Here is a 21,686-nt window from a genome sequence, read left to right on the forward strand (position 1 = left end):
TTTTATCGGTATCAGCAGGCGCGTGTATCGGCCTATCGTGCTGCAAAAGAATAAATAAATAAATATAAGTGATATTATAACAGAAAATTGGGAAGTACGGCAGGAGGAAAACGCCGGTAACAATATTTAAGTGCCGCCGGTTAGGTGTAGTTCTTTGTTCAGTCGCAGCCACAGCCAAACGCCAGCGAGATGGGGCGCCGCTCCATTAACACCACCAAGAGTGGGAAGTACATGAATCCCACGGACCAGGCGCGTAAGTACGATCCTTTCCACCTCGATTTTGTGTACCCACCAAACTGAACCTTTCAGGCAAGGAGGCCCGCAAGAAGGAGCTCAAGAAGAACAAGAAACAGCGCCAAATGGTGCGGGCCGCCGTCCTGAAGAACAAGGATCCCTCACAGATACTCGAGGAGATGGAGAAGATCGACGAGATGGGTGAGTACTCGATAAAGCGAGCACGGATGCGTTCCAGCCACTAATGCAGTGCCCTTCATTTGCAGAGTACAACGTTCTGCAACCATCGCCGCTGAACGAGAAGGTGCTGCGCGACAAGCGAAAAAAGCTGAAGGAGACCTTCGACCGCGTAATGCGACTCTATGTAAGACAGACTCAGCTGCCAGACTCGGTCTAGTCCAGCTTAAAACTCAAATATCCCTCTTCCAGCACAACGACGAGCCAGAGCACTGGGCGGACCTCAAGCGCAAGGAGGTGGAGTACGAGAAGAAGCGTCTAAAGAAGCAGCAGTACTACGAAAGCGTTAAGCACGCCCAGAGCGTCCAGATTGACGAGATTCCGCTGCCGGCTCCGGTGTCTGCCATGCCAGGCGGACCTGCTGGATCCACTGGCGGTTCGGTGGTTGCCGGATTCGGGGCATCCGTTGGCATACGCCTTCCTCCACCGCCCATGACAATGGCCTTGCCGCCCTATGCGCCAGGTGCTCCGCCAGGCGTGGCCAAGAACAGCGATTCAGCTGCCAGCGAGGCGCAAGTGGAGAAATCGAAGGAGGACGAGGAAAAGGATTGGCTGGGCGTCCCGCCGGGACCACCGCCAGATCTGTTTGCCTTGTCCGAACTCGATTCCGATGCTGAGGGCAATACAGACTACGATGGCGAGGGCGAGGAGGACGAGCAGGAGTCGTTGAAGAAGGGCAAGGACAAGGACAATGAGGCCGCCGAGCCAAATAACCAAAATATCGACGACTTCATGAAGGAAATGGAGCATGTGCACAAGCGTAAACACCGAAAGTTGGCGGCCAAAGACAACGAGGCCGACAAACAGCGGGAGGAGGACGAAGGGGATGATTTGGACAAGCGCCAGGAACGAGCATCTAGCTCCGATCGGAAATCCGCCAGCAGTACCGACAGTGAGGACGACGATGACCCAGAGGAGGATGAAGAGATGCCCGAAGTGCCAACCAAGCCACCACCAGTAAAATCAACCATAGCGACCGCAACGCCTGCTCCACCGCAAGCGCCCACATTACCGACTATTCCATTGCCACCAGCGTCGTCGGTGCCTGCGCCGCCACAAATCCCACAACTACCGCCCATTCACAATCTTGGGCCTCCGGGCATAATGTACCGACCTCCGCCCATGCGACCCCCACACCCGGGTGCCGCTTTCGGAATACGCATGCCGCCTGGACCGCCGCCAGGTGCCAGGCCACCGCATGGCCTGGGGCCAATGCCCCGCATGGGCATCAGGATGCCACCCGGACCACCACCAGGCCTGCCCCCGCGCCTCGCCCATCACAATAAGCAGGGAGGCGGGGCAGGGCCGCCGAAGGAGTCAGCCAAGGGTGTGACCACCATTACAGCCAAGCCACAAATCAGGTGGGTTGCGTTACCTTAACGGGGCAGTAGAACAACTTCAAAGTGCTAAATATACCTTTCTTACCTACGCTTAGGAATCTGAGTGCGGATGTCACCCGCTTTGTACCGTCCACGCTGCGAGTGAAGCGCGAGGATCAGCGCCGTGCGACGAGGCCCAGGCACGCGGCCAACGATGGCCACCACGCCCCCTCCGAGGCGCACAGCAAGCCGCCCACCAAGGACGACGCCTATCTGCAGTTCATGAACGAGATGCAGGGCTTGCTGTAGCACTCGCATGGAGTCGTGTAAATTGAGTAGTCTAAGTCCTAGATAAAACGAGTCATCCAAACCAATACCAAACTCGTTTCATTGGTAGCTTCCTATGGAATGAGACATTATTTTTTTTTTGGTTTTGCTTTGTGTTCCGACTCAAATAACGAACATTTGTAGAGTATAATTTATTTTTGATTTCGCTTTTAGTACATATTCAATAGATTAAAACATTTGCTATATTTACATGCTTGCAACTGGACTGTTAAAACTGCAGTATAATAACCACGACGTAGAAAATCGCATCACTATTTGCCATTGGTTTGCACCGGAGAGGAAGAGCCAGCCCTGACTGCCTTCTTGGTGAACGGACGCATCTCCACGATGTCCGCCTTGAGTGCCCGGAAGCTTCTGCGCAGCGAGTCCGATACCTTTTTCGTGTAACTCGTGCTGTTGCTGCACTGGGAGAGCTTGTCGTCGCCATGTCCATTGCGCAGATCGGCGGCCAGCGGCCGCAGCTCGTCCTCCACGGGCGTGGCGTCGTTCAGAGTGTTCCGCAGATATTTCCGATTGAAGTGCAGCTGCGGTGTGCCCCACTTGCGCTCGAGTTCCGCACCGGCGGCTCCATTGCCTCCATCGGGCCCAGCGTCGTCGGCGGTAGTTGGATTCTCCTCCGTTTCCGGAGTGGCCGCCTCCGCTTTGGCCACCTCGCCGATGGCCTCCTTGTAGGTGCGCGTAATGATCATGTTGCTCGGCACGCTCTTCCCGTTGACGCCGCCATTCGCGGTCTGTTCCAGGTCCACCGGCTGCGGCAGACTTTGGCGCGGTGGTTTTGCGCGACGCGGCGACTTGACCGCCAGCACACTCACGCGATAGTGGAGAACCTGCCAGGTGACGGTCGAATTAGTAAATCGCTCGTTTTCGGGGCAATTCAGGGTACTGGGAACTCACCTTGTCCTGGTCCAGAAAGCGATTGAGCTCCGTCAGCGGAATGCTGACACAGGTGCCCTCCATGAGGATGTCCTTGTCGTACTCGCTGTGCACGGGAAACTTCTGGGTCATGGACAGCGCCTCGTTATCCGGCTGCAGCACCGTCACCTCGTAGGCGTAGTTGTACTTGCTGTCGCGCCGGTTCGACGTGCAGGTCATGGTGAAGAGAACGCGCTGGCGGTCGTGGATCTCGTAGAAGTTGAACATTTCGTCGTGCGCCTGGAAGACGTAGTAGCCGGTGAGCGGTTTCCGCCGCGTGGCCAGATTCCACTGCAGATCGGCGCTGCTGGACCGGAATAGGCGGTCGTCGTGCTCCTCCTCCAGATGCTCCTTCCACTGCACCTCGCGTCCCTGCCAGCGGCAGTCGCCCCACACGCGGCCCATGAAGCACTTCATCGGCTTGTACATGCACTGCTGTTCGTGCCACGGCAGCAGGACGACCGGCATCCGCACCTGGCAGCCGCCGGAGGCGTGTCCGCACCGGAAGTGGGCCTTGGCGCACAGCGCCTCCACGGTCAGCGATCGCGAGTTGGTGAAGGGTTCCTGCAGCACGAAAGGTATTTGTGTTATTTCGGATAACATGTATTCGCAATATCATATCACATCATATGCCCTTCTAGCTGTGCCATTTCTGGGAATTCCAGCACTGATGAGAACTACTTTATCATACTTATCAGCGATATGACACGAGGTTTTCGATATACTTATGTTGTCCGTTGTCTAAAGAGCATGCCTAATGGAAAAGTATAAACCTAGCTCCCAATGGAACACACTCTTTAAAGTGGAAGATACATAGTTCCCAAAATAGTTGGAAGGTAACAGGAGCTAGTGTGCCCTACAAGAGTACTGGTGCATATATCTACAAACATAGACAGGGTATATTTATAGTGACTTGTAGTGCAGATAGTGGGCTGCACTTGAGAATTGATTAGAAACCTTCGGTGTCTCGGTGTAGGGCAATAAAACTGGTAATCTCAACTGGAGATCACTCTGTCCTGCGCCTGTCGAAGATGGCAATCTGCGACTAACTGCTCCCAAGTTTATGCCAATGTACATTTATTTGCACGTCACTAGATAAGCGGCACACTGGGGCAATATGATATTGATAACCGCCGAACACTTTCGGGGGAGCTGACGTCAATCCTTACCTTGCAGAGCGGGCACATGAGCAGAATGCGGGTGCACTGTTCGCAGACACTGTGGCCACTCTTGCAGAGCAGGATGGGCGCCTTCATGGCGCCAGCGCAGCCGGGACACCGCAGCTCCTCGATGAGGCCCTCGTAGTGGCGGGCGGAGACGGTCGCCGGCGCTTCCTCGCTGGGCGTGGCCGGGCTCTTTGCCGGCTTGCTGGGCGTGATCACGCCTTCGGGAAAGCTCTGGCGGATTAGCGAGCTGTCGGGCGAGAGAGTTCCATTGCTGGCGGGACTCTTGCCATCGCCAGAGCCTATACTCCGCGTGCGGCCCAGCATGGGCGGCTTGGGTGGCGGCGAGAGTGGGGATCGCAGGGTCACCACATTGGGACTTGGCAGCGTGGCGTATTTCACGTTCAGGGCGAGCGTATTGGGGGGCAGAGGCTTGGCTGGCTCCACCTTTTCGCTGGCCTCTGGCTGCTCCTTTGCCGGTGGTGCTACTGTGTCATCTGGTGTTTGCTTCGCCTCCGCCGCTGGGCTCTTCTGGGAATCGGGCTCGTTCAAGCCTTTTAGTTTCTGCTCCACGTCCTCCTCCTCGCGAATCGTCGATCCGTTTGTGCCCGCCGTCACCTCCGTCTCCTCCTCGTTGATCGTGCTGTTGAGGAATATGCGGCGCTGCTCGTTGATCTGCTCGATGCTCTTCAGCTGGGCCAGAATTTTCAGATCCTCCTCCTTTCCTCCATTGGCCAGGGCAGACATTTTCCACAACGTTCTTTTTTCTTGACTGGTTGTATAACTGCCGGGCACAGTTGCTCCAAGCTCAGGGGCTCGAGTGTGCTTTTCTTCTGGCGGAATTCTCCGCAAGCGGTCGCAACTGGTACTTTCGTATCTTATCAGGGAGACGCCTAACTAAACTAGCTGGCCCGGCAATCGATTTGCACTTGCGATGCGATATACCAAACCCAAACCCAAACCCAAACCGAAACCGAAACCGAAAAACCTACACGCACACACATCAAGTATACGCCCCGCTGGCCAAGTTCTTGCGCCTTCTCCGCCGCGGACACGAGCGTCTTCCGGACACCGCCAATTGAAATGTTGCATTTGAATTTGAATTATTGGCCATTTGTGGTTTCCTCCGTTCCGGCGGCTTTTCCATTCCTCGTCTGTTCCTACCCCTTCCCCCTTTCGCTGGCCAAATGCCGCAGCAATCAATGTCAAGGTGTTGACGGGCGGTTCAGGTGGGTCTACGGCTCAGCACAGTGGGACTTCCGCCGGCACTCAACGGTTCTCGCTGTTGGTAGTTTACGATCATTAGTTACTTGGGCTTAGTTTTCCGCTGCGTCAGCTGTACCTTTTTGAGTTCCAGCCGAGGCAAACACGCTCAAACGTGTTTCCCCCAGCAATCAGGTGACAGAGTTTCAGCCTCTCGAGTATCTACTGTACTCGCTAGTGCTTGCAATAGTTATAAGCTTGGGAGAACAACAAGAATTGCGGTGTAAACAAAGGGCCAATGCACCGATCAATACTTCTGTCAATCGCCTTCAATCACGTGTATCAAGAGGTTTTCAAAGAAATGCAATTGAAAGGCGGAAAGGGAAGCAGGTGAATCGTTCGAATATAATATTAATACCACGCCAAACCTTAAGAGTTTAAAGAAATATGTACATTATTGAATGATGGTTTGTTTTTGAAGTTAAAGCCAAATTATCGTTTAAAACATTACAAATAGAACTCGATATCTTGAAGTCAATTTGGCAGTGAACTAGTTCGCTAGTATAAGTATCTATAAGGCTGTAATATAATTCCGTTAAATTCAAGTGAAACTACAATTCTGAGGCAGATAGCAGACTCACTATAAACAAAACAAAAAGCGTGCAAATTTTATAAGGTATTCGTTAAGATACAAATCCACAAATAAAGTAGGAAGCAAATGAGGCATTTTGCGGACTGTTTTCCGTTCTGACGAGAGGTGGGAATGTGAAATAGACAAGGCACGAGTCTTTCATGCCGCGTTCCACACAGAAGATCTTTGTATTTACATACGGAATCTTATCGGACGAGCCACTCAGCTCAGGTCGGTTCGCTAAATCGTGTAATAAAAGATACTTAACATGTACATACGTACGCTTGTTAGTACAGTATGGTACAGTATAGAGTCCGGGGAATCGGGGGAACAATGTCAATGCGTTGACATTGAAGGTTAAATGCCGGCAATGGCAGTCAGTCGGCTGTGGAATTTCCGTGCGCGCGCAACCAGCATCCGTTCCTGTGAGCCAACAAACCAACCAACAACCAGCGGCCCCACATCGTCATGTCGCCACCACGTCACATTTTGAAACTCAGCCTCGAGGAGCAGCGGCAGTTCATCGATTCCTTCGACCTGGTGATCAGCGACTGCGATGGCGTCGTCTGGCTGCTGGTCGGCTGGATTCCCAACACCGGAGCCGCCGTCAATGCCTTGAAAGCGGCCGGCAAGCAGATCAAGTTCGTGTCGAACAACAGCTTCCGGTCCGAGGAGGGTTACATGGAGATGTTTCGGCACATTGGCGCCAAGAACGTCCAGGAGGACGACATCGTTCATCCGGTGAAGACCATTGTCAGGTACCTGAAGAAGCACAAGCCGGGCGAGCGGGTTTTCTCCCTCATGTCCTTGGAAGCAAACGAAACGTTGCGTAAGCACAACATCGAGTTTGAGTCGCTGGTAAGCGGAAAAGTTATTACATATACTCGTATGCATTTAGTTCAAGGGCCTTTTCCACATGCCTTTTCCTCCAGCAAGTCAAGGAGCACCTGACGGCCGCGTCGCTGGTGGATCACCTGGCCATTGAGAAGCCCGTGGGAGCAGTGCTGTTCGACATCCACCTGGACCTCTCGTACGTGGAGCTGGCGAAGGCCATCAGGCACCTGCAGGAGAACGACGACTGCCAGTTGATAGCCGGCGGCAGCGATGTCATCATGCCACTGGCGGCGAACCTCAATGTGGCCGGGTTCTTTGACTTCCTGGAGCACGTTAAGCGCTACACACAACGCGAGGCCACGTTCCTGGGCAAGCCGTCGCCCATTTTGGGCGAGATGTTTGGCGAAATGTTCGAGATTCGGGACTGCAAGCGCTGCATCTTCATCGGGGACACCCTGGTGCAGGATGTGCAGTTCGGCAAGGCCTGCGGCTTCCAATCCCTGCTGGTACTTAGCGGCTGTCTGACCAAGGAGGACATGCTGAACGCCCCGGTGGAAGCCCAGCCGGACTACTATGCTGATAGCTTGGCGGACTTCACGCAGCTGCTTGAAAATATTCAGAAATAGGTTAGGAATCGCGTATCGCAGGGATATTACGAGCAACGTGCTACCTGAAATCAGCTATTAACTGGAGAGAAAGTAGTGTGTTCCTAAATCGGAAACCGATCCACCGCAGTGTTATATGTTTTGTTATTGCTTATTCAATATAGCTAATTGTAACCGTTGTTGATTTGTAAAGTTTATAAATGTTTACTATGAAACTGATGAATTTCAATTAATCCGAATCAAAATGGTCTTGCTACTGTGGATTTCAGGGTCAGACTTTATTAGTAGAGTTTGTAAAATAACGAGAGACAAACACGATTTCAAATCTCCAGATCTTCGGGATGATACAGTTCCGTAAGGAGGCGGTACACATACGAGGGGGCGTGGCCACCGCTAAGTAAGTAAAAAGGATCCAAATAAAACAATGGCAAGGCGGACAGACGCACCACTTACGTGTTGGATATGAAGAGGGTGACCAGCTCCGGAGGCACGTAATCGAACATGGGACTGTAGACCTTGGCCTCGCGTGCCGGAATCGAATCGTAGGGTATCACATCCTCCGCACAGCCGACCATATTGAAGGCGTCCTGCTCGCACAGATGCAGCGGGGAGAGTTTGTACATGGGCGCCAGTACAATGACCGGCACGGAGTAGTGCTTGGCGGCCAGGGCCACTGTGTAGGCTCCGCAGGCCGCTCTAAGTCCGCCATTGGCCAGCACACTGTGCGTGCCGATTATCACCTTGTTGACGCGCGACATCATTGCGAAGATGGCCGCATCCGGGATCACCACGATCTCCACATTCTTCTCGCCGGCCAAGCTGGCAGCCAAATTGTGACCCTAAAGGAGGCATAAACAATTAGGCAACATACTGGCAACATAAAGACTCCCAACTCACCCGGCAGGCTGGCGCACACTCGGCCACGATGATGGTGAGAAACTGACGCTTCTTGATCGCCCGTTTGAGGAAGTTCTCGACGCTGCGCGAGTGACCCAGTGTCAAAATGATCTCGGACGAGTGAATGTGCTCCTCGGCCTGGACGCAGATGTTCTCCGAGCTGGTCTCCAGCTCCGTTTCCACTTCCTGCAGATGATCGAGCAGCGCCTCCCGCAATCCCTGCTGCGGCACGGAGTAATCTACGCTGACGTTGCTCTCGCTGGTCTGAGTGACTAGTTTGTGGAGCGACATCGAGGCCTGTGAGTCGTCCGCGAAGTGCTGCACCTTGGCGTGCAGCAGGTCGAACTCCTCGCGAGTCAGCTTGAGGATCCGCCTGGCAATGTTCGAGGTAACCGTCTCCTGGGGCAGAGCTGCCTGCAGGATTTTACACTGGTCGCGAACAATCTGCATGAGAGCACTGCCAATTTGGGGGGAGGATGGTTATCAATTAATGTGTTATCCTTGTTGGGCGATCCCATGCAACTCACTCGGCGTTCTGCCAGCTCTTGCTCATGATGATGTACTTGAAGATGTCCAGCGTCTTGTTGGTTATGTTGTAGGATCCCTCCACCAACCTGCAGGATATGTTCCAATGTCAAAGCCAACTGAATAGCAGTGCCTAACAACCGACAGCGACTTACCCCACTTTGATGGCGTGGATCAGCTGGGTGATCTCCTTGAGTGGCTGCTCCTTCATCGTGTCCTGGCTTGTCTGGCTTTTGCAATAATCAAGAAAGTAGCCAACTGTTACTATTATCACATTAGAAAACTATTTACGAAATCGCCACAACGAACCGTGTTATCGATAGGCGGGCAGGCAAAAGCACATGCTAGTGATGAACTGAAATGGTTTATCGATTTAAAATTAACAAGGTTACAATTTATGTTTTTACAAACTGCAAAGTAAAATCAACCGTATTTGATATCCCAAATGGCAATATATTTCTGATGCATTTATCATAATCATAATCATAATCATAACAATAAATGTATTGCACCACAATTTTCCGCTCGCCGCCAACAGGTTGTTTACCATTCACTGGTTTAATTTGTTTTCTATTGCTTAAGTCAACTGTCTTCAGCTACTGCTTTTTGTGACGTATATTCAGCAGCAGCTGAATAAACAGCCAACTCACAACTGGCTATAAATATGTTTCGCTGAACTAAAACATTTAACATACAAATGCATGTAGAACAAACATGTGCATGTGTATGCATATTCATACATCTACCTGTTATTTCGCCCATGAATTTTGTTCTCAAGTTTTTTACTTTCGATCCTTTTCTTGTAGTGCTTTAAACTTTCAGTTGTAATGAAAAATTATATTAAATACTATTTTTGTAAGCCACAGCAATGGCCGTTAAATGCACCTTTGGCTTTTTTGCATGCAACTCTAGCTTTTTTCGCATGCAAGTCTAGCTTTTTTTGCAAGTCCCGCCGCAATGGCAGCACTGTGGCTATCGAAAAGTCGGCCTCTGCCGCAAAAGCAGCAACAAAAGTTGCCGGCCATGGGCGTAGCCTGGTATAGAAAAGGGATCTTTCGCCGAAGAGTATATTCAAGGAGTATTTATGTTTAAGGGAAATAGTCCATCCTTCTTTTAATTTTGATTGCATTCAATTGAGAAGGCTTGCGTTCATTGTTCCCCGCTGCAAAACCCCGGCCACGCCCATGGCCACAGCAACAACAACCACATTGGCGGCGATAAAAAAGTCGCCGCTGGCAGAAGCTTCGGGCTCTGATTGTTGTTTACGTGTCGACCGGTCCGGTGGAGTCGTCTTCACTAGTGCTCTTCTGCTTTTCTGGCCAAATTGAACGGAACGAACTGCCGAACGAGACGGAACAGAAGCCCGCCGACAACTGATCTTGGCAAGAAACGGAGTCTTGAGCTTAGCAGCACTTTGTGTACCAAACTCCGGCGTTTTGTTTGCCCTCGGTTTCTATTTGGCTTTGGCTTTGGCTTTGGAGTTGAGAAAACAAAAGAGAGCTAGAAGCGTAGCACCATGAACAGCATACACAGTGAGTATTTGGCCTTTAGTGTGGCGGCGTTGCTCCATCGGTACTGATATGGCGCTCCTGCCCGCCCCCATCACGTATTCCTATTCCCATCGCCCAGTGAACGCCAATACGCTGAAGTACATCAGCCTGCTGACGCTGACCCTGCAGAATGCCATCCTGGGCCTCAGCATGCGCTATGCCCGCACCCGGCCAGGCGACATCTTCCTCAGCTCCACGGGTAAGTGCTCATCCAACAGGCCAACAGGTCAAGCCAGGTCAACCAGGTTCGCCAGCTTAGCAGGGTCACCTTGCTGCCCAGAGGTGGGGTACTTCCACGACACCTCAACGTGGGTCTGTCCACGCAAGCAGCAACATCAGCAGTGAAAGCAAACGAGAGGTGGAGGTGGTGGACGTAGTGGTAGTGGTTAGTGGTTAGCGGCAGGCGGGGAATGGCCGTTCGGGTAAATGTGAAGCTGGCAAAGAAGCTGATAAGCAGCCACTTCCGCATATGGCTCCTAATAGTTTGATAAAATTGTTATGGGACTTCTAAGGCGATTGCTCAAGAGGGTTTGGTTGAAGTTCTTGGATTACAACTGGGGTTTTGCTTAGCCATCGAACTACATATCCCCGATACATGTCCCCGATCTCAGGACAGCTTTGGTGACACTGCATCAAGTTGACTGGACTTATTTGAAAACCCGAGCAACCATACTTGTATTAGATGTATTTGATTGATTGCTTTTATCGCCTTCGTTTGTAGCCGTACTCATGGCCGAGTTTGCCAAACTGATCACGTGTCTGTTCCTGGTCTTCAACGAGGAGGGCAAGGATGCCCAGAAGTTTGTCCGCTCGCTGCACAAGACCATCATTGCGAATCCCATGGACACGCTGAAGGTGTGCGTCCCCTCGCTGGTCTACATCGTTCAGAACAACCTGCTGTACGTCTCTGCCTCCCATTTGGATGCGGCCACCTACCAGGTGACGTACCAGCTGAAGATTCTCACCACGGCCATGTTCGCGGTTGTCATCCTGCGTCGCAAGCTCCTGAACACCCAGTGGGGAGCGCTGCTGCTCCTGGTCATGGGCATCGTCCTGGTGCAGTTGGCCCAAACGGAGGGACCGTCGAGTGGTTCAGCCGGTGGAGCTGCAGCAGCAGCCACGGCCGCCTCCGCTGGAGGAGCACCTGAGCAGAACAGGATGCTCGGACTGTGGGCCGCGTTGGGCGCCTGCTTCCTGTCCGGATTTGCGGGCATCTACTTCGAGAAGATCCTTAAGGGTGCCGAGATCTCCGTGTGGATGAGGAATGTGCAGTTGAGTCTGCTTAGCATTCCCTTCGGCCTGCTCACCTGCTTTGTGAACGACGGCAGCAGGATCTTCGACCAGGGATTCTTCAAGGGCTACGATCTGTTTGTCTGGTATCTGGTGCTGCTGCAGGCCGGCGGTGGATTGATTGTGGCCGTGGTGGTCAAGTATGCGGATAACATACTCAAGGGCTTTGCCACCTCGCTGGCCATCATCATCTCGTGCGTGGCCTCCATCTACATCTTCGAATTCAATCTCACGCTGCAGTTCAGCTTTGGAGCTGGCCTGGTCATCGCCTCGATCTTTCTCTACGGCTACGATCCTGCCAGGTCGACGCCGAAGCCAACTATGCAGGGACCTGGTGGCGATGAGGAGAAGCTGCTGCCACGCGTCTAGCTCTGGAGGAATCCGGATCTGCCAACAGTATTTGTCCGTAGCCCGGAGGCCGTTCGGTAACTGCATCTGGTGCACTTAAAATTCCCCACGTTTTGTGTGTATATATGTTAGGGTGGATATTAACGACTGGACAATTCGTAGCACCTTCTGTTGAGACGATATTTGTAATGTAAAGGATTGATAAGAATACTTAATTATTTATGTAATTTAAAATTTTTAATATATTTAGGGTATTCACTAGCAACACTAAAGTATAGACATTGAAATGATTATTGATCATTTGAATTGTTACTTCGTAAACGCTAAGGAATGCCAACAGTAATTACTGGACCGCATTGCCGTACGTATCCTATCCTTTTGTAAATATCCACTTGCACTCAAGTCTAGACTAAGAACTTATAACGAATTATAGTTTTGAAGCAACTGTTGATGTTCGGCCAATTCACAGCCCAAACTACTTTTGTTCGAATTGTTTAATATCATATGTATTTACTTGAATGCGTGTTTATTCATTGCCAACTATTTTGGAGAAATCTAAGAGGAGCCACCCATTTATACATATATTTATATCTGTACTAGAGACGCATTACTCGCACAGCGTTTTAAAAGTGACTCAATATCGAGACAACGCCACTCTCAAAATGTTTCTTTTCGTTTGAATAAATATGAGACAAAAAAGAGGGGTTTTTCTTTAGAAGTGGTTATTGTCAAGCCAGAAAAACATAAATAGAACAAAGGTTTCGTAGTCAGTTTGTCACTTTATTGGAAAAAAAAGGCTTATGTGCTAGGTATTTCCTCTTAACTAAACAATTTTAGTACATCGCACTAAAATGCCAGTAACTTTTAAATGCTACGGTCCCAGGTTCCAAATGGCTTTTAACAATGTTAAGAACACGTGCCTGGGCTCACCGCTTTTTGATAGCTTTCCATCTATAAAAGAACAAACGTTCGCCTTTAACCTTTAAAAAGCAGTTTAATACAAGTCAAAGTTTGTTGCAAATTCAGCAGATATCATTTACAAAGTATGTGCTTTTGCAAGTGTGGGATTACAGAACATCTTAAAAACTTAAGCGCAATCAATGCCATCCGCCAGAAGACTTAATATAAGCTTTAGTGGTTGCGAACGGATGCGCGTTGGCTCCGAATGAGAGTATTGATTAAAGTTACAGTGTGGTACATGACCTTAGGTGCTAGGGAGTTGGTGGGGTGGGTGATGTGGTGGTTTGCTACTCTAACCAGGCGAGTCTCACGTCATCGGATCGACTTTGCAGGGACATCACGAGTTCGAAGACGCGCAGCGCCGGTCCCAGCTTCAGGCCGAATCCGTTCATCACGTCCTGGCGGGTGAGCAGCAGCAGGGAGGCGCCATCGATGTCCTGGTAGCGGAACACGTTCGCCTCCTTTGGATAGTGCTTGGCAACAAAGTGGACGACCTGTTCCACGGACCAGCTGGATACGGGCTGGCCCTTCATCTCCACGGGGCTATCGACAGCTGCGATTGGCGTTAGACGTGAGGGCGGCGATTCCTGTTTTGGCTCAATCGGATTCTCAGGCTGATTCTCAATCTGCATAGACTCTATCTCCACCGGCTCGACCTTCTCCACCTTGACTTGTATTTCCTCCGGCTCCTCCTCCGCCTCCTTTTTGTACTCTCTCTTCTCTTCTTTCTTCTCGCTCTTCTCGTCCGTTTTCAGGGGCGGACTACGTTTGGCTATCTTCTCAATCTTTGCCGGCTTTTCTTGCCCGGTGGGCTCGGATTGGACGCGCTTTTTGCGACCCGCATTCGACTTCCTGGGCACCACCGGCTGGTCCTCGCGGCCCGTTGTGGATTTCCTACCCGCCGTCTGCTCCTCGCTGGAGGGACTCGTGTTGTTGCCGCTGTTACTCGCCTCGCAGCGGAAGCACCTCCACTTGGGATTGGTGTCGACGCTTTTGCTTTGCTTGAGGGTGGGATCATTGCAGTCCGGGTGAAAGGACTCCACGCACGAGCTGCAAATGGACAGATCTCGCCCCCGCACGTTGCACACCTGGCAGTAGCGACACTTGTCGCACTTGTACTTCTTGCGCGCTGTGCTCTGGTTTTGGAACGTGATCGGCAGACATGGAAAGTGCCCTGAAAAGATGGGACAAAATGTGGGTATTACAAAAGGATTCCAGTAGCTATTGTTATATCGTGCCTAAAAGTAGGACAAGGTTTATAATACGGGCCTTCTTGTAACTAGTATTATCTTCTTATCACTCTTTTCGAACTGATGGTAATCTTACATCACTGACAGATATGAAGAAATGTCCAAGAAAAAAGATGCGGATGCAAATACAAAATAAATTAGTACCTGCCAAGTGGCATATCACATAAATACACATGTAAGATAACGATTTCTTTTGCTGTGTTCAACTGCTACATATGCATATGCTATATATGCACAGGCAGCGAATTTATAGTATAGTGTACAACTTTCTTTTTCTGTGTTGCATTCGCGTTGCTCATGAAAATCGGAAAGAATACCAGGATGTTTAAAACCAGTTTTGTTTTCTGTGCATGTTTGCATTTTTGATAAAGCGACTACAACGAGCAGATAGCATTGAGCAACAATAAAACTATACGTTTCTCTATGGTCGTGCCAAGATTTCCGCCAGCAATGGTAAAGTAAGCAAAGAGGTGGGGATAGTGGGGGATATTTACACTTTTGCATGCAGCCCTTGCAAGTGAGGAAGTTGCTCTTGTGGCCAGATCCGCGCTTGGGCTCGCTTTTGGCACACTTCTGGCACGTGTCGAAGTTGCGATGCTGCGCCGCTTGCTGCTGCTGCTGCTGTTGCTCCGAAATGACCGGACTGGGTGTGGAGTCCTGCGAGTCGCTGGCCTCCTTGGCTGGCGGTGACTGGATATTGGAGGTGGCCGGGGCTGCAGATACGACTGTTCCGCCGAGGGAATTGCGGTTGCTGCTGGCCCGGGACACATAGTTGTCCGATGGATCGTACACCTGTTTCGGTTTCTGCAGCAAACATGATACATGATACATGATCAGCTACAGAGAATTGTGGGGCGCAGGGATGCGGGCCACACTCACCTTGACGCGTCCGGTGGTGCGAACGGAAGCTCCGGCTCCGGCTCCGGCTCCCGAAGCATCCGAAACCGCTGCGGATAAAGTGGCCGCCGGTGCAGTGGTGGCCACCGGGGATTTGACATCGTGACCGTTGCTGCCTGCGCTGGAATTGTGGGTCGTCGGTTGGACCGGCGACTCCTCCTTGTCCTCGTCCTTGGATCGCTTCATGGTCGCGCCGGTGGGTCCTCGAAAAGCGTTGCAAACAAAACAAAATTCTTGGTACTTTGAATGGCGCGATGAATACAAGAATTAGCTGTTTGGTCGATACCATCGATAGGCGCAGTGCGATAGGCGCGGTGGGTGCACTCGCTAATTGCGGAGGATGCACCCCCATTTCCATGCGTAAATGTGTTTATATCCACATATTCACGAACTTTCGTATTTCGGATGAAGAATCCAAAAGATTATGTTTGATACATGTGTGATACAACTTAGTTTCATATAATCAGAACCATCGAGCATCAGTTCTCTTCAATCGGATGGCTCAGTAGATCAGCTGATCGCATGGAGCCCGCCAAACCAAAAAATATGTATATCGAAACAAAATGACGCAATATTTAGACCCCTGCGTAATGCCTAAGTTTTGGAGCTTTAATAATCCCATTATTGATGTGATGGCTTTGTAAAATTGCACACCTGAAGTGGCGTAAAACTCCCGGAGAGTGTATTAATTATTTATAAAATTGCATTACATACTACAAAAACAAGACGTATCGATATCGATGCCGACTTATCGCCTGAACCTATCGGATCCTACCTTCATCGATATGAGAAGGCGGTATTTGTATGACCTATCGGAGTCTATCGACAAATTTCGTGTGTTTTTATTTCAGTTAAATCATCATTTTTTGGGGCTGGCCAAGAGCGTGTGGCCCAGGAATTAGGGAGTTCTTTGGTTATCAATCAGTATTCGTAGGGCCTGGCGACCAGATCTTGCCCTGTCAACGAAATAGTGTTTTGTGTTCGGATTCGGTGGAGTTACGTAGTCGCAGCCGGTCTGGGATTGGGAAATAATGTTGAAGGGCCTGCGGCATGTGCGGAATGCGCTGCACCGCGGTGGCTCCCAGTTGGCCCAGATCCGCAGTGCCACAGGACAGCCCCCAAGGATTGGGCGGGAGCTGTCGCTCCTCCAACTTAGCCGGCGGCAGGTATGAAAGAAAGCTCTGCGAATCCTCCAGAATCCAGAAACTTACGCTGACTGTTTCTCTTTCCAGGTGATGCAGCTGCAGGCGGAGTACAAGGCGATTGTGGGCCTAATAGCTCGCTCCCTGCAGCTGACCCCCAAGGAGGTGCGACTGATGCACCTGCGCAGCCTGAGCAGCGCCGCAAAACCTCCTACTGGCGCGGATGGCAAGACGGAAAAGAATGGACAGGCGGACAAGGGCAGTGCCAAGACTGAAGATGATTCGTCCAAGGAGAAGAAGTCAGTTGCCGCGGCGGATGATGGGGATAAGAGCAGCAGGGCACCAGGAGAGGATGCCGCCAGGACCGCCAGTAATCCCAGTCCTAGCAGTTCCACTGGTGAGCCCGGCGACGATCCCAACAAAAACAGCAACGAGAATGACGAGAAGATGCGTTCTGTACTGACCAAGGCCGTACTGTGGCTCTTTACCATCTACATGTTTGTGGCCTTCTTTTCCCTGCTAATTACACCGCGTTCCGAGAGACCAGAGGTAACTATCAAGCCCGCAAAAGGTAGTCAGTCCATTAATCTTTGCCGTCGTTCAGGGTTCCACGCGCTATGTGTCATGGAACGAGTTCGTGCACCACATGCTGGCCGTGGGTGAGGTCAAGGAGCTGATCATAAGACCAGACATGGAGATGGTGACCATCATTCTGCACGAAGGAGCCGTCATTAAGGGTCGGAAGGTGTCTTCCACCATCTTTCACATGGCGGTGGCTGATGCCAACAAGTTCGAGGAGAAGCTGCGTGATGTCGAGAAGCGCTTGGGCATCAAGGATGGTGTGCCGGTCACTTACGACCGGCAGACGGACACCACCGGTCGTATTCTCATGCTGCTGCTCGTCTGCGCCCTGCTTATGTCCATTGCCACACGCATGAAGAGTATGAAGAGTCCGCTAAGCATGGATTCATTTGTGAGTAGTAGTAGTGCTAGACCTACAAATCCGCGGATCTCTCTCAATCCGCAGTTCATTTGTTCCAGAACCAAATGGGCCGTGCCAAATTTACGCTGGTCGATCCCTTCGATGGCGGTCGCGGTGTGCTCTTCCGGGACGTGGCCGGTCTCAGCGAGGCGAAACAGGAGGTGAAGGAATTTGTGGATTACCTCAAGTCGCCGGAGAAGTACCAGCGGCTAGGCGCCAAGGTGCCGCGAGGAGCTCTGCTCCTAGGTCCACCGGGATGCGGCAAGACGCTACTGGCCAAGGCGGTCGCCACCGAGGCCCAGGTACCGTTCCTCAGCATGAACGGCTCCGAGTTCATCGAAATGATTGGTGGCCTGGGGGCTGCACGAGTGCGTGATCTGTTCAAGGAGGGCAAGAAGCGGGCGCCATGCATCATTTACATCGATGAGATAGACGCCATCGGTCGTCAACGTTCGGGAACGGAAAGCATGGGACAGGGCAGCTCTGGCGAATCGGAGCAGACGCTCAACCAGCTGCTGGTCGAGATGGACGGCATGGCCACCAAGGAGGGCGTGCTGATGTTGGCCAGTACGAATCGAGCTGATATCCTAGACAAGGTACAGCTCCATCGAATCTTTTGTTATCACCATTCCAACGATCCTTTTCCCACTTTTTATAGGCCCTACTGCGACCCGGTCGCTTTGATCGCCACATTCTCATCGATTTGCCCACGCTGGCGGAGCGCAAGGAGATCTTTGAGAAGCATCTATCTTCGGTCAAACTGGAGTCGTCGCCCACGACCTTCTCACAGCGCTTGGCCCGCCTGACACCCGGTTTTTCGGGGGCAGACATCGCCAACGTGTGCAATGAGGCCGCCCTGCATGCGGCGCGTAACACACAGAAGGAGGTCAGCAGCAAGAACCTTGAGTACGCCGTAGAGCGTCTAGTTGGTGAGTTGCTCTCTAGATTCGCACAGAAAGTTTATTCAAGTGTTTAACTGCCAACTTTGTCAAAGGCGGCACTGAGAAGCGTTCGCATGCCCTGTCGCTGGCGGAGCGCAAGGTAATCGCCTACCACGAATCGGGACACGCCCTGGTCGGCTGGATGCTGCCCAACTCGGACATCCTGCTCAAGGTGACCATCGTGCCGCGCACCAGTCTGGCGCTGGGCTTTGCCCAATACACGCCAAGCGAACAGCATTTGTACAGCAAGGAGGAGCTGTTCGACAAGATGTGCATGGCTCTCGGCGGCCGAGCTGCCGAGAATCTAGTCTTCAACCGCATAACGACGGGCGCCCAGAACGACCTGGAGAAGGTGACCAAGATTGCGTACTCGCAGATCAAGAAGTTCGGCATGAACGACACCCTGGGTCCCATCTACGTGCGGGACGCGGATGAGACGGAGGGCGGCGGTGCGATGGGCAGCGGTGGCAAGAAGCCCTTCTCGCGGGCCATGGAGAGCATGATCGACAACGAGGCGCGACATGTGGTGGCCAGCGCCTACCAGACCACCGAGGGCATACTCACTGCGCATCGCGACAAGCTGGAGAAGGTTTGTTGGCACTCCTTTAGATGTTGTCTTGAGCAACAAGCAATAGATTTATTGGTTTTTGTATACATGCCTTGTAAACTGTTTCATTTGATGCACTTGCTTCGAGAACGTCCCACTATAAAGATAATTCACTTTAAATGTGTTAGATATTTCGCAGCGTTAATTACAGATGATTATGAATATGATTGATTTCAGTAAATCAATGCCTAATGAAGCGGGTTGTTCCATAAATTGGTTATGCTTGCACTCTTTTAAGCTAATTTATTATGGTTGCGTTAATGGATGTGCTGTTCACTAATCGCTTCTACGTTTCAGCTGGCTGAGGCTCTGCTGGAAAAGGAAACGCTGGACTACGACCAGGTGGTGCAGCTGATTGGACCCCCGCCATACGATCTGGGCAAGCGGCAAGTGGAGAGCGTGGAGTTTGAGCAGTCACTGAAGAACCTGGGCACCGACACGGACGCCACAAAAGCCTGAGGCTATGACTCAGACTCCGATTCAGACTCAGACTCAGACTCAGGCTCAGATCCCAAGTCATAGCCATAGTCATAGTCTTCAAACTCATACGCCACGTGCCCCGAGTCGCTCACCTTTTCGCCCGCCCCTGGCTCATGTGCGTTGAATGTAAATAAAGTTGTTTACCTTTCTACATGACTCCGATCCGTGTTCATTATCTAATTACCCGCTAATAAGCCGCGTTTTGGCGGCCAAGGCAACAATCTTAACAACCTAACGGACAGCGGAGTACAGTGCAACTCCGGTAATTGTCACGCCCCGAAAATGAATGCACCCGCCAACGAGCGGCACACAAATTGTTATGTATGTATTTTTTGTTAAACTAAAGCAATATATAAAAGGTTTTTAGAAGAACCATTGTTCGCTAGTATTTTATTTCTATGTAAAAGGATTCTCGTCGTTTCGAGCTTAGCATCGAGTGTGATGCTGCACTGTAGGCCGACATCACTGTCCCAGTTCACAAAACTCTCGGTTGCTGAGCGCATATGTTGAATCGGCGTCATCTCACCGACATGGCGGGAGATCAAAGTTGACTCCACACTCGTCCACGCCGACCTAGAACCTGACACGCACTGTCAGTTGGCCGAGCACTCGCAACCTCCCAGTGACCGGTCCGATGGTCACCAGATGGCAGGCGGCATCCGCCAGCCTGAATTCGAGAGAGTATCTCCGATATCAGGGCATACCATACTCGTTCGTTGGTTTGAAGTTGTTGTGGGAGCATTTCTATGGAGCCTCCAGAGGAGGAACCAGTTCTCCATTGCAACCCAGTTGAGAATCATTCGGCTTTCACTCACATCCGATCTTATCCGATTCGATTCGATGAATGATCCGAATGCAGCTTGGACGTATCTCACGGATCCATACCGGCAACTTACTTGCTTCTTACTACTTGGTGATGATTTATGTAGGAAGGAAAATGCATTTTACGCGACTCGTATAAGTTTAAGTGTCTCTGCGATCGACAGCGATGTTTTTCCAGTTTTCCCAGTAAGCAGTAAAATAAAGTTGCATGCCGGTACGCCGGACTTGGGCGCAATTAATTCAATCTGGTCGCAGAGCAGACAGAATCGCACTTGAACTTGCACCCGCCACCAGGGGATAAATAGGCCCGCCTCTTGGCCGGATTCCGTCAGTTCTCGCTCGGCTAAATCGGAGTACAGAGATTACGGACTACGGAACACGACGAAATGCAGTTAACCAGTGCCTCTGTGTGCCTCGTGTGGATGGGTCTACTCAGCTGGGTGTCCCACGCAGTCGATGCCTCCCAAGGATTTCGTGAGTTTCTAATCGTGCCAAGTGATGAACTTATGTAGCTAGTGAAAAGTGACCTCCTACTTTATTCCCATTCACTTTCGATTGGCAGCATCGCCGCTGAAGCGCTGCAAGCTGCAGGAGGAGTCGTGCCTGGTGGCGCAGGCGCAGACCTTCTTCCAGGCCTTCAAGAAGGGCATTCCGGAGCGGCAGGTGGCCGGACTGGAGCCCATTGACTTGGGCACGATGCGCATCGAGAGCGGCGGCCACTCGGAGTCGCTGAAGTTCAAGCTGGTCATGAGCAATGCCAAGCTGTACAATCTGTCCAACTCGGTGGTGGTCAAGAGCCTGAAGGGCTTCACCAAGGACCTGACCAAGCCGCTCAAGCTCACCCTGCTCATGGACACCCCGGAGCTGGAGGTGCGGGCCAAGTACGATGTGGACGGCAAGCTGCTCATCCTGCCCATCGTCAGCAAGGGCGACTTGACCATCCGGATGAACGAGGTGCAGACAAAGTCGCGTATTACCGCGGAGCCAGTGAAGCGCTCCGATGGCCACAGCTACCTCAACATCACCGACTACAAGACGATCACCAAGATCAAGGGGTGAGCCTGGCCAGCATTTCCAAGCAAAACTCAAAACTTAAAACTCCCCTTTCAGTGGCCACTTTGACCTGTCCAATCTGTTCGACGACAACAAGGAGCTGCGGGAGAGCACCCTGAAGGTGCTGAACCAGGAGTGGAACACCCTGGCCCTCGATGTCCAGCCGAAGATCAACGAGGCGTGCTCCAAGGCCTTCAGGGCCATCCTCCAGAGCCTGTGGGCCAACATACCCTACGACGAGTTCTTCGAAGCGGAATGAACGCATATCTCTACATAAGTCGAACTACTAAGTTAACTACAGACTAAGTTACACAATTACTCGCATTATTCAAAGCGAAATCCTTCCCAGATTGAAGCCACTTGATATGGTTTTTGATATGGTTTATTGTACAATAAATAAATGGAACAGTTTCGGATAAATAAACCTTGGGGCTGAGCCACTCTAGTTTGTAACAC

General features: G+C 51.4%; 8 protein-coding genes across 9 annotated transcripts; 5 read left to right on the forward strand and 3 right to left on the reverse strand.

Moving 5' to 3' along the window:
- Positions 1-13: 13 nt before the first annotated feature.
- LOC122623276 (WW domain-binding protein 11) lies at positions 14-2,270 on the forward strand. Its single transcript, XM_043802325.1, has 5 exons — positions 14-253; positions 310-435; positions 501-598; positions 664-1,832; positions 1,907-2,270. The coding sequence occupies exons 1-5, from the start codon at positions 190-192 to the stop codon at positions 2,097-2,099; spliced, it is 1,650 nt and encodes a 549-aa protein (XP_043658260.1). The 5' UTR covers positions 14-189; the 3' UTR covers positions 2,100-2,270.
- Positions 2,269-6,135, reverse strand: LOC122623275. The gene is made up of 4 exons (XM_043802324.1): positions 5,556-6,135; positions 4,220-5,495; positions 3,033-3,614; positions 2,269-2,965 (listed from the first exon to the last, which is right to left on the reverse strand). Exons 2-4 carry the CDS (start codon positions 4,958-4,960, stop codon positions 2,390-2,392), a joined length of 1,899 nt encoding a protein of 632 aa, XP_043658259.1. The 5' UTR covers positions 4,961-5,495; positions 5,556-6,135; the 3' UTR covers positions 2,269-2,389.
- A 232-nt stretch (positions 6,136-6,367) lies between these two features.
- Positions 6,368-7,725, forward strand: LOC122623278 (glycerol-3-phosphate phosphatase). The gene is made up of 2 exons (XM_043802327.1): positions 6,368-6,905; positions 6,980-7,725. The coding sequence occupies exons 1-2, from the start codon at positions 6,516-6,518 to the stop codon at positions 7,505-7,507; spliced, it is 918 nt and encodes a 305-aa protein (XP_043658262.1). The 5' UTR covers positions 6,368-6,515; the 3' UTR covers positions 7,508-7,725.
- Positions 7,726-7,743: 18 nt separating this feature from the next.
- On the reverse strand, positions 7,744-9,336 carry LOC122623277 (translation initiation factor eIF-2B subunit beta). The gene is made up of 5 exons (XM_043802326.1): positions 9,064-9,336; positions 8,911-8,997; positions 8,384-8,840; positions 7,940-8,325; positions 7,744-7,879 (listed from the first exon to the last, which is right to left on the reverse strand). Exons 1-5 carry the CDS (start codon positions 9,117-9,119, stop codon positions 7,807-7,809), a joined length of 1,059 nt encoding a protein of 352 aa, XP_043658261.1. The 5' UTR covers positions 9,120-9,336; the 3' UTR covers positions 7,744-7,806.
- A 649-nt stretch (positions 9,337-9,985) lies between these two features.
- On the forward strand, positions 9,986-12,615 carry LOC122623722 (UDP-N-acetylglucosamine transporter). 2 transcript variants are annotated; one of them, XM_043803034.1, is made up of 3 exons: positions 9,986-10,440; positions 10,538-10,657; positions 11,180-12,615. In XM_043803034.1, the coding sequence occupies exons 1-3, from the start codon at positions 10,425-10,427 to the stop codon at positions 12,115-12,117; spliced, it is 1,074 nt and encodes a 357-aa protein (XP_043658969.1). In that variant the 5' UTR covers positions 9,986-10,424; the 3' UTR covers positions 12,118-12,615. The 2 variants fall into 2 exon arrangements, with proteins under 2 accessions (XP_043658969.1, XP_043658968.1); XM_043803033.1 differs by lacking the exon at positions 9,986-10,440 and having other exon boundaries at positions 10,489-10,657.
- A 455-nt stretch (positions 12,616-13,070) lies between these two features.
- Positions 13,071-15,482, reverse strand: LOC122624208 (histone-lysine N-methyltransferase 2D). The gene is made up of 3 exons (XM_043803679.1): positions 15,186-15,482; positions 14,801-15,110; positions 13,071-14,230 (listed from the first exon to the last, which is right to left on the reverse strand). The coding sequence occupies exons 1-3, from the start codon at positions 15,387-15,389 to the stop codon at positions 13,344-13,346; spliced, it is 1,401 nt and encodes a 466-aa protein (XP_043659614.1). The 5' UTR covers positions 15,390-15,482; the 3' UTR covers positions 13,071-13,343.
- A 532-nt stretch (positions 15,483-16,014) lies between these two features.
- On the forward strand, positions 16,015-19,727 carry LOC122623405 (paraplegin). Its single transcript, XM_043802550.1, has 7 exons — positions 16,015-16,369; positions 16,436-16,894; positions 16,950-17,318; positions 17,387-17,923; positions 17,986-18,256; positions 18,322-18,857; positions 19,173-19,727. Exons 1-7 carry the CDS (start codon positions 16,235-16,237, stop codon positions 19,332-19,334), a joined length of 2,469 nt encoding a protein of 822 aa, XP_043658485.1. The 5' UTR covers positions 16,015-16,234; the 3' UTR covers positions 19,335-19,727.
- Positions 19,728-20,510: 783 nt separating this feature from the next.
- LOC122624809 (circadian clock-controlled protein daywake) lies at positions 20,511-21,654 on the forward strand. Its single transcript, XM_043804519.1, has 3 exons — positions 20,511-20,651; positions 20,740-21,232; positions 21,288-21,654. Exons 1-3 carry the CDS (start codon positions 20,564-20,566, stop codon positions 21,487-21,489), a joined length of 783 nt encoding a protein of 260 aa, XP_043660454.1. The 5' UTR covers positions 20,511-20,563; the 3' UTR covers positions 21,490-21,654.
- The last annotated feature ends 32 nt before the right edge of the window (positions 21,655-21,686 follow it).

The sequence above is a fragment of the Drosophila teissieri genome, chromosome X (assembly GCF_016746235.2).
Source record: "Drosophila teissieri strain GT53w chromosome X, Prin_Dtei_1.1, whole genome shotgun sequence".
NCBI classification, from domain to species: domain Eukaryota; kingdom Metazoa; phylum Arthropoda; class Insecta; order Diptera; family Drosophilidae; genus Drosophila; species Drosophila teissieri.

What these genes read in the sequence shown, in the direction of transcription:
- LOC122623405 (XM_043802550.1), top strand. Translation starts at nt 16,235, where the DNA reads ATGTTGAAGGGCCTGCGGCATGTGCGGAATGCGCTGCACCGCGGTGGC. An exon ending in CGCGTTCCGAGAGACCAGAG is followed by an intron (nt 16,895 to 16,949) that starts GTAACTATCAAG and finishes GCCGTCGTTCAG; the next exon opens with GGTTCCACGCGCTATGTGTC. An exon ending in CGCCGTAGAGCGTCTAGTTG is followed by an intron (nt 18,257 to 18,321) that starts GTGAGTTGCTCT and finishes ACTTTGTCAAAG; the next exon opens with GCGGCACTGAGAAGCGTTCG.
- LOC122624208 (XM_043803679.1), bottom strand. Translation starts at nt 15,389, where the DNA reads ATGAAGCGATCCAAGGACGAGGACAAGGAGGAGTCGCCGGTCCAACCG. An exon ending in GCACCACCGGACGCGTCAAG is followed by an intron (nt 15,111 to 15,185) that starts GTGAGTGTGGCC and finishes TGTTTGCTGCAG; the next exon opens with AAACCGAAACAGGTGTACGA. An exon ending in CAAGGGCTGCATGCAAAAGT is followed by an intron (nt 14,231 to 14,800) that starts GTAAATATCCCC and finishes CCATCTTTTCAG; the next exon opens with GGCACTTTCCATGTCTGCCG.
- LOC122623277 (XM_043802326.1), bottom strand. Translation starts at nt 9,119, where the DNA reads ATGAAGGAGCAGCCACTCAAGGAGATCACCCAGCTGATCCACGCCATC. An exon ending in AAGAGCTGGCAGAACGCCGA is followed by an intron (nt 8,841 to 8,910) that starts GTGAGTTGCATG and finishes CCAAATTGGCAG; the next exon opens with TGCTCTCATGCAGATTGTTC. An exon ending in ACCCTCTTCATATCCAACAC is followed by an intron (nt 7,880 to 7,939) that starts GTAAGTGGTGCG and finishes TTACTTACTTAG; the next exon opens with CGGTGGCCACGCCCCCTCGT.
- LOC122623278 (XM_043802327.1), top strand. Translation starts at nt 6,516, where the DNA reads ATGTCGCCACCACGTCACATTTTGAAACTCAGCCTCGAGGAGCAGCGG. An exon ending in ACATCGAGTTTGAGTCGCTG is followed by an intron (nt 6,906 to 6,979) that starts GTAAGCGGAAAA and finishes CTTTTCCTCCAG; the next exon opens with CAAGTCAAGGAGCACCTGAC.
- LOC122623275 (XM_043802324.1), bottom strand. Translation starts at nt 4,960, where the DNA reads ATGTCTGCCCTGGCCAATGGAGGAAAGGAGGAGGATCTGAAAATTCTG. An exon ending in TCATGTGCCCGCTCTGCAAG is followed by an intron (nt 3,615 to 4,219) that starts GTAAGGATTGAC and finishes TTCGTGCTGCAG; the next exon opens with GAACCCTTCACCAACTCGCG. An exon ending in GCTTTCTGGACCAGGACAAG is followed by an intron (nt 2,966 to 3,032) that starts GTGAGTTCCCAG and finishes GTCACCTGGCAG; the next exon opens with GTTCTCCACTATCGCGTGAG.
- LOC122623722 (XM_043803033.1), top strand. Translation starts at nt 10,489, where the DNA reads ATGGCGCTCCTGCCCGCCCCCATCACGTATTCCTATTCCCATCGCCCA. An exon ending in CATCTTCCTCAGCTCCACGG is followed by an intron (nt 10,658 to 11,179) that starts GTAAGTGCTCAT and finishes CTTCGTTTGTAG; the next exon opens with CCGTACTCATGGCCGAGTTT.
- LOC122624809 (XM_043804519.1), top strand. Translation starts at nt 20,564, where the DNA reads ATGCAGTTAACCAGTGCCTCTGTGTGCCTCGTGTGGATGGGTCTACTC. An exon ending in CGATGCCTCCCAAGGATTTC is followed by an intron (nt 20,652 to 20,739) that starts GTGAGTTTCTAA and finishes TTCGATTGGCAG; the next exon opens with CATCGCCGCTGAAGCGCTGC. An exon ending in ACGATCACCAAGATCAAGGG is followed by an intron (nt 21,233 to 21,287) that starts GTGAGCCTGGCC and finishes CTCCCCTTTCAG; the next exon opens with TGGCCACTTTGACCTGTCCA.
- LOC122623276 (XM_043802325.1), top strand. Translation starts at nt 190, where the DNA reads ATGGGGCGCCGCTCCATTAACACCACCAAGAGTGGGAAGTACATGAAT. An exon ending in GGAGAAGATCGACGAGATGG is followed by an intron (nt 436 to 500) that starts GTGAGTACTCGA and finishes CTTCATTTGCAG; the next exon opens with AGTACAACGTTCTGCAACCA. An exon ending in ACAGCCAAGCCACAAATCAG is followed by an intron (nt 1,833 to 1,906) that starts GTGGGTTGCGTT and finishes ACCTACGCTTAG; the next exon opens with GAATCTGAGTGCGGATGTCA.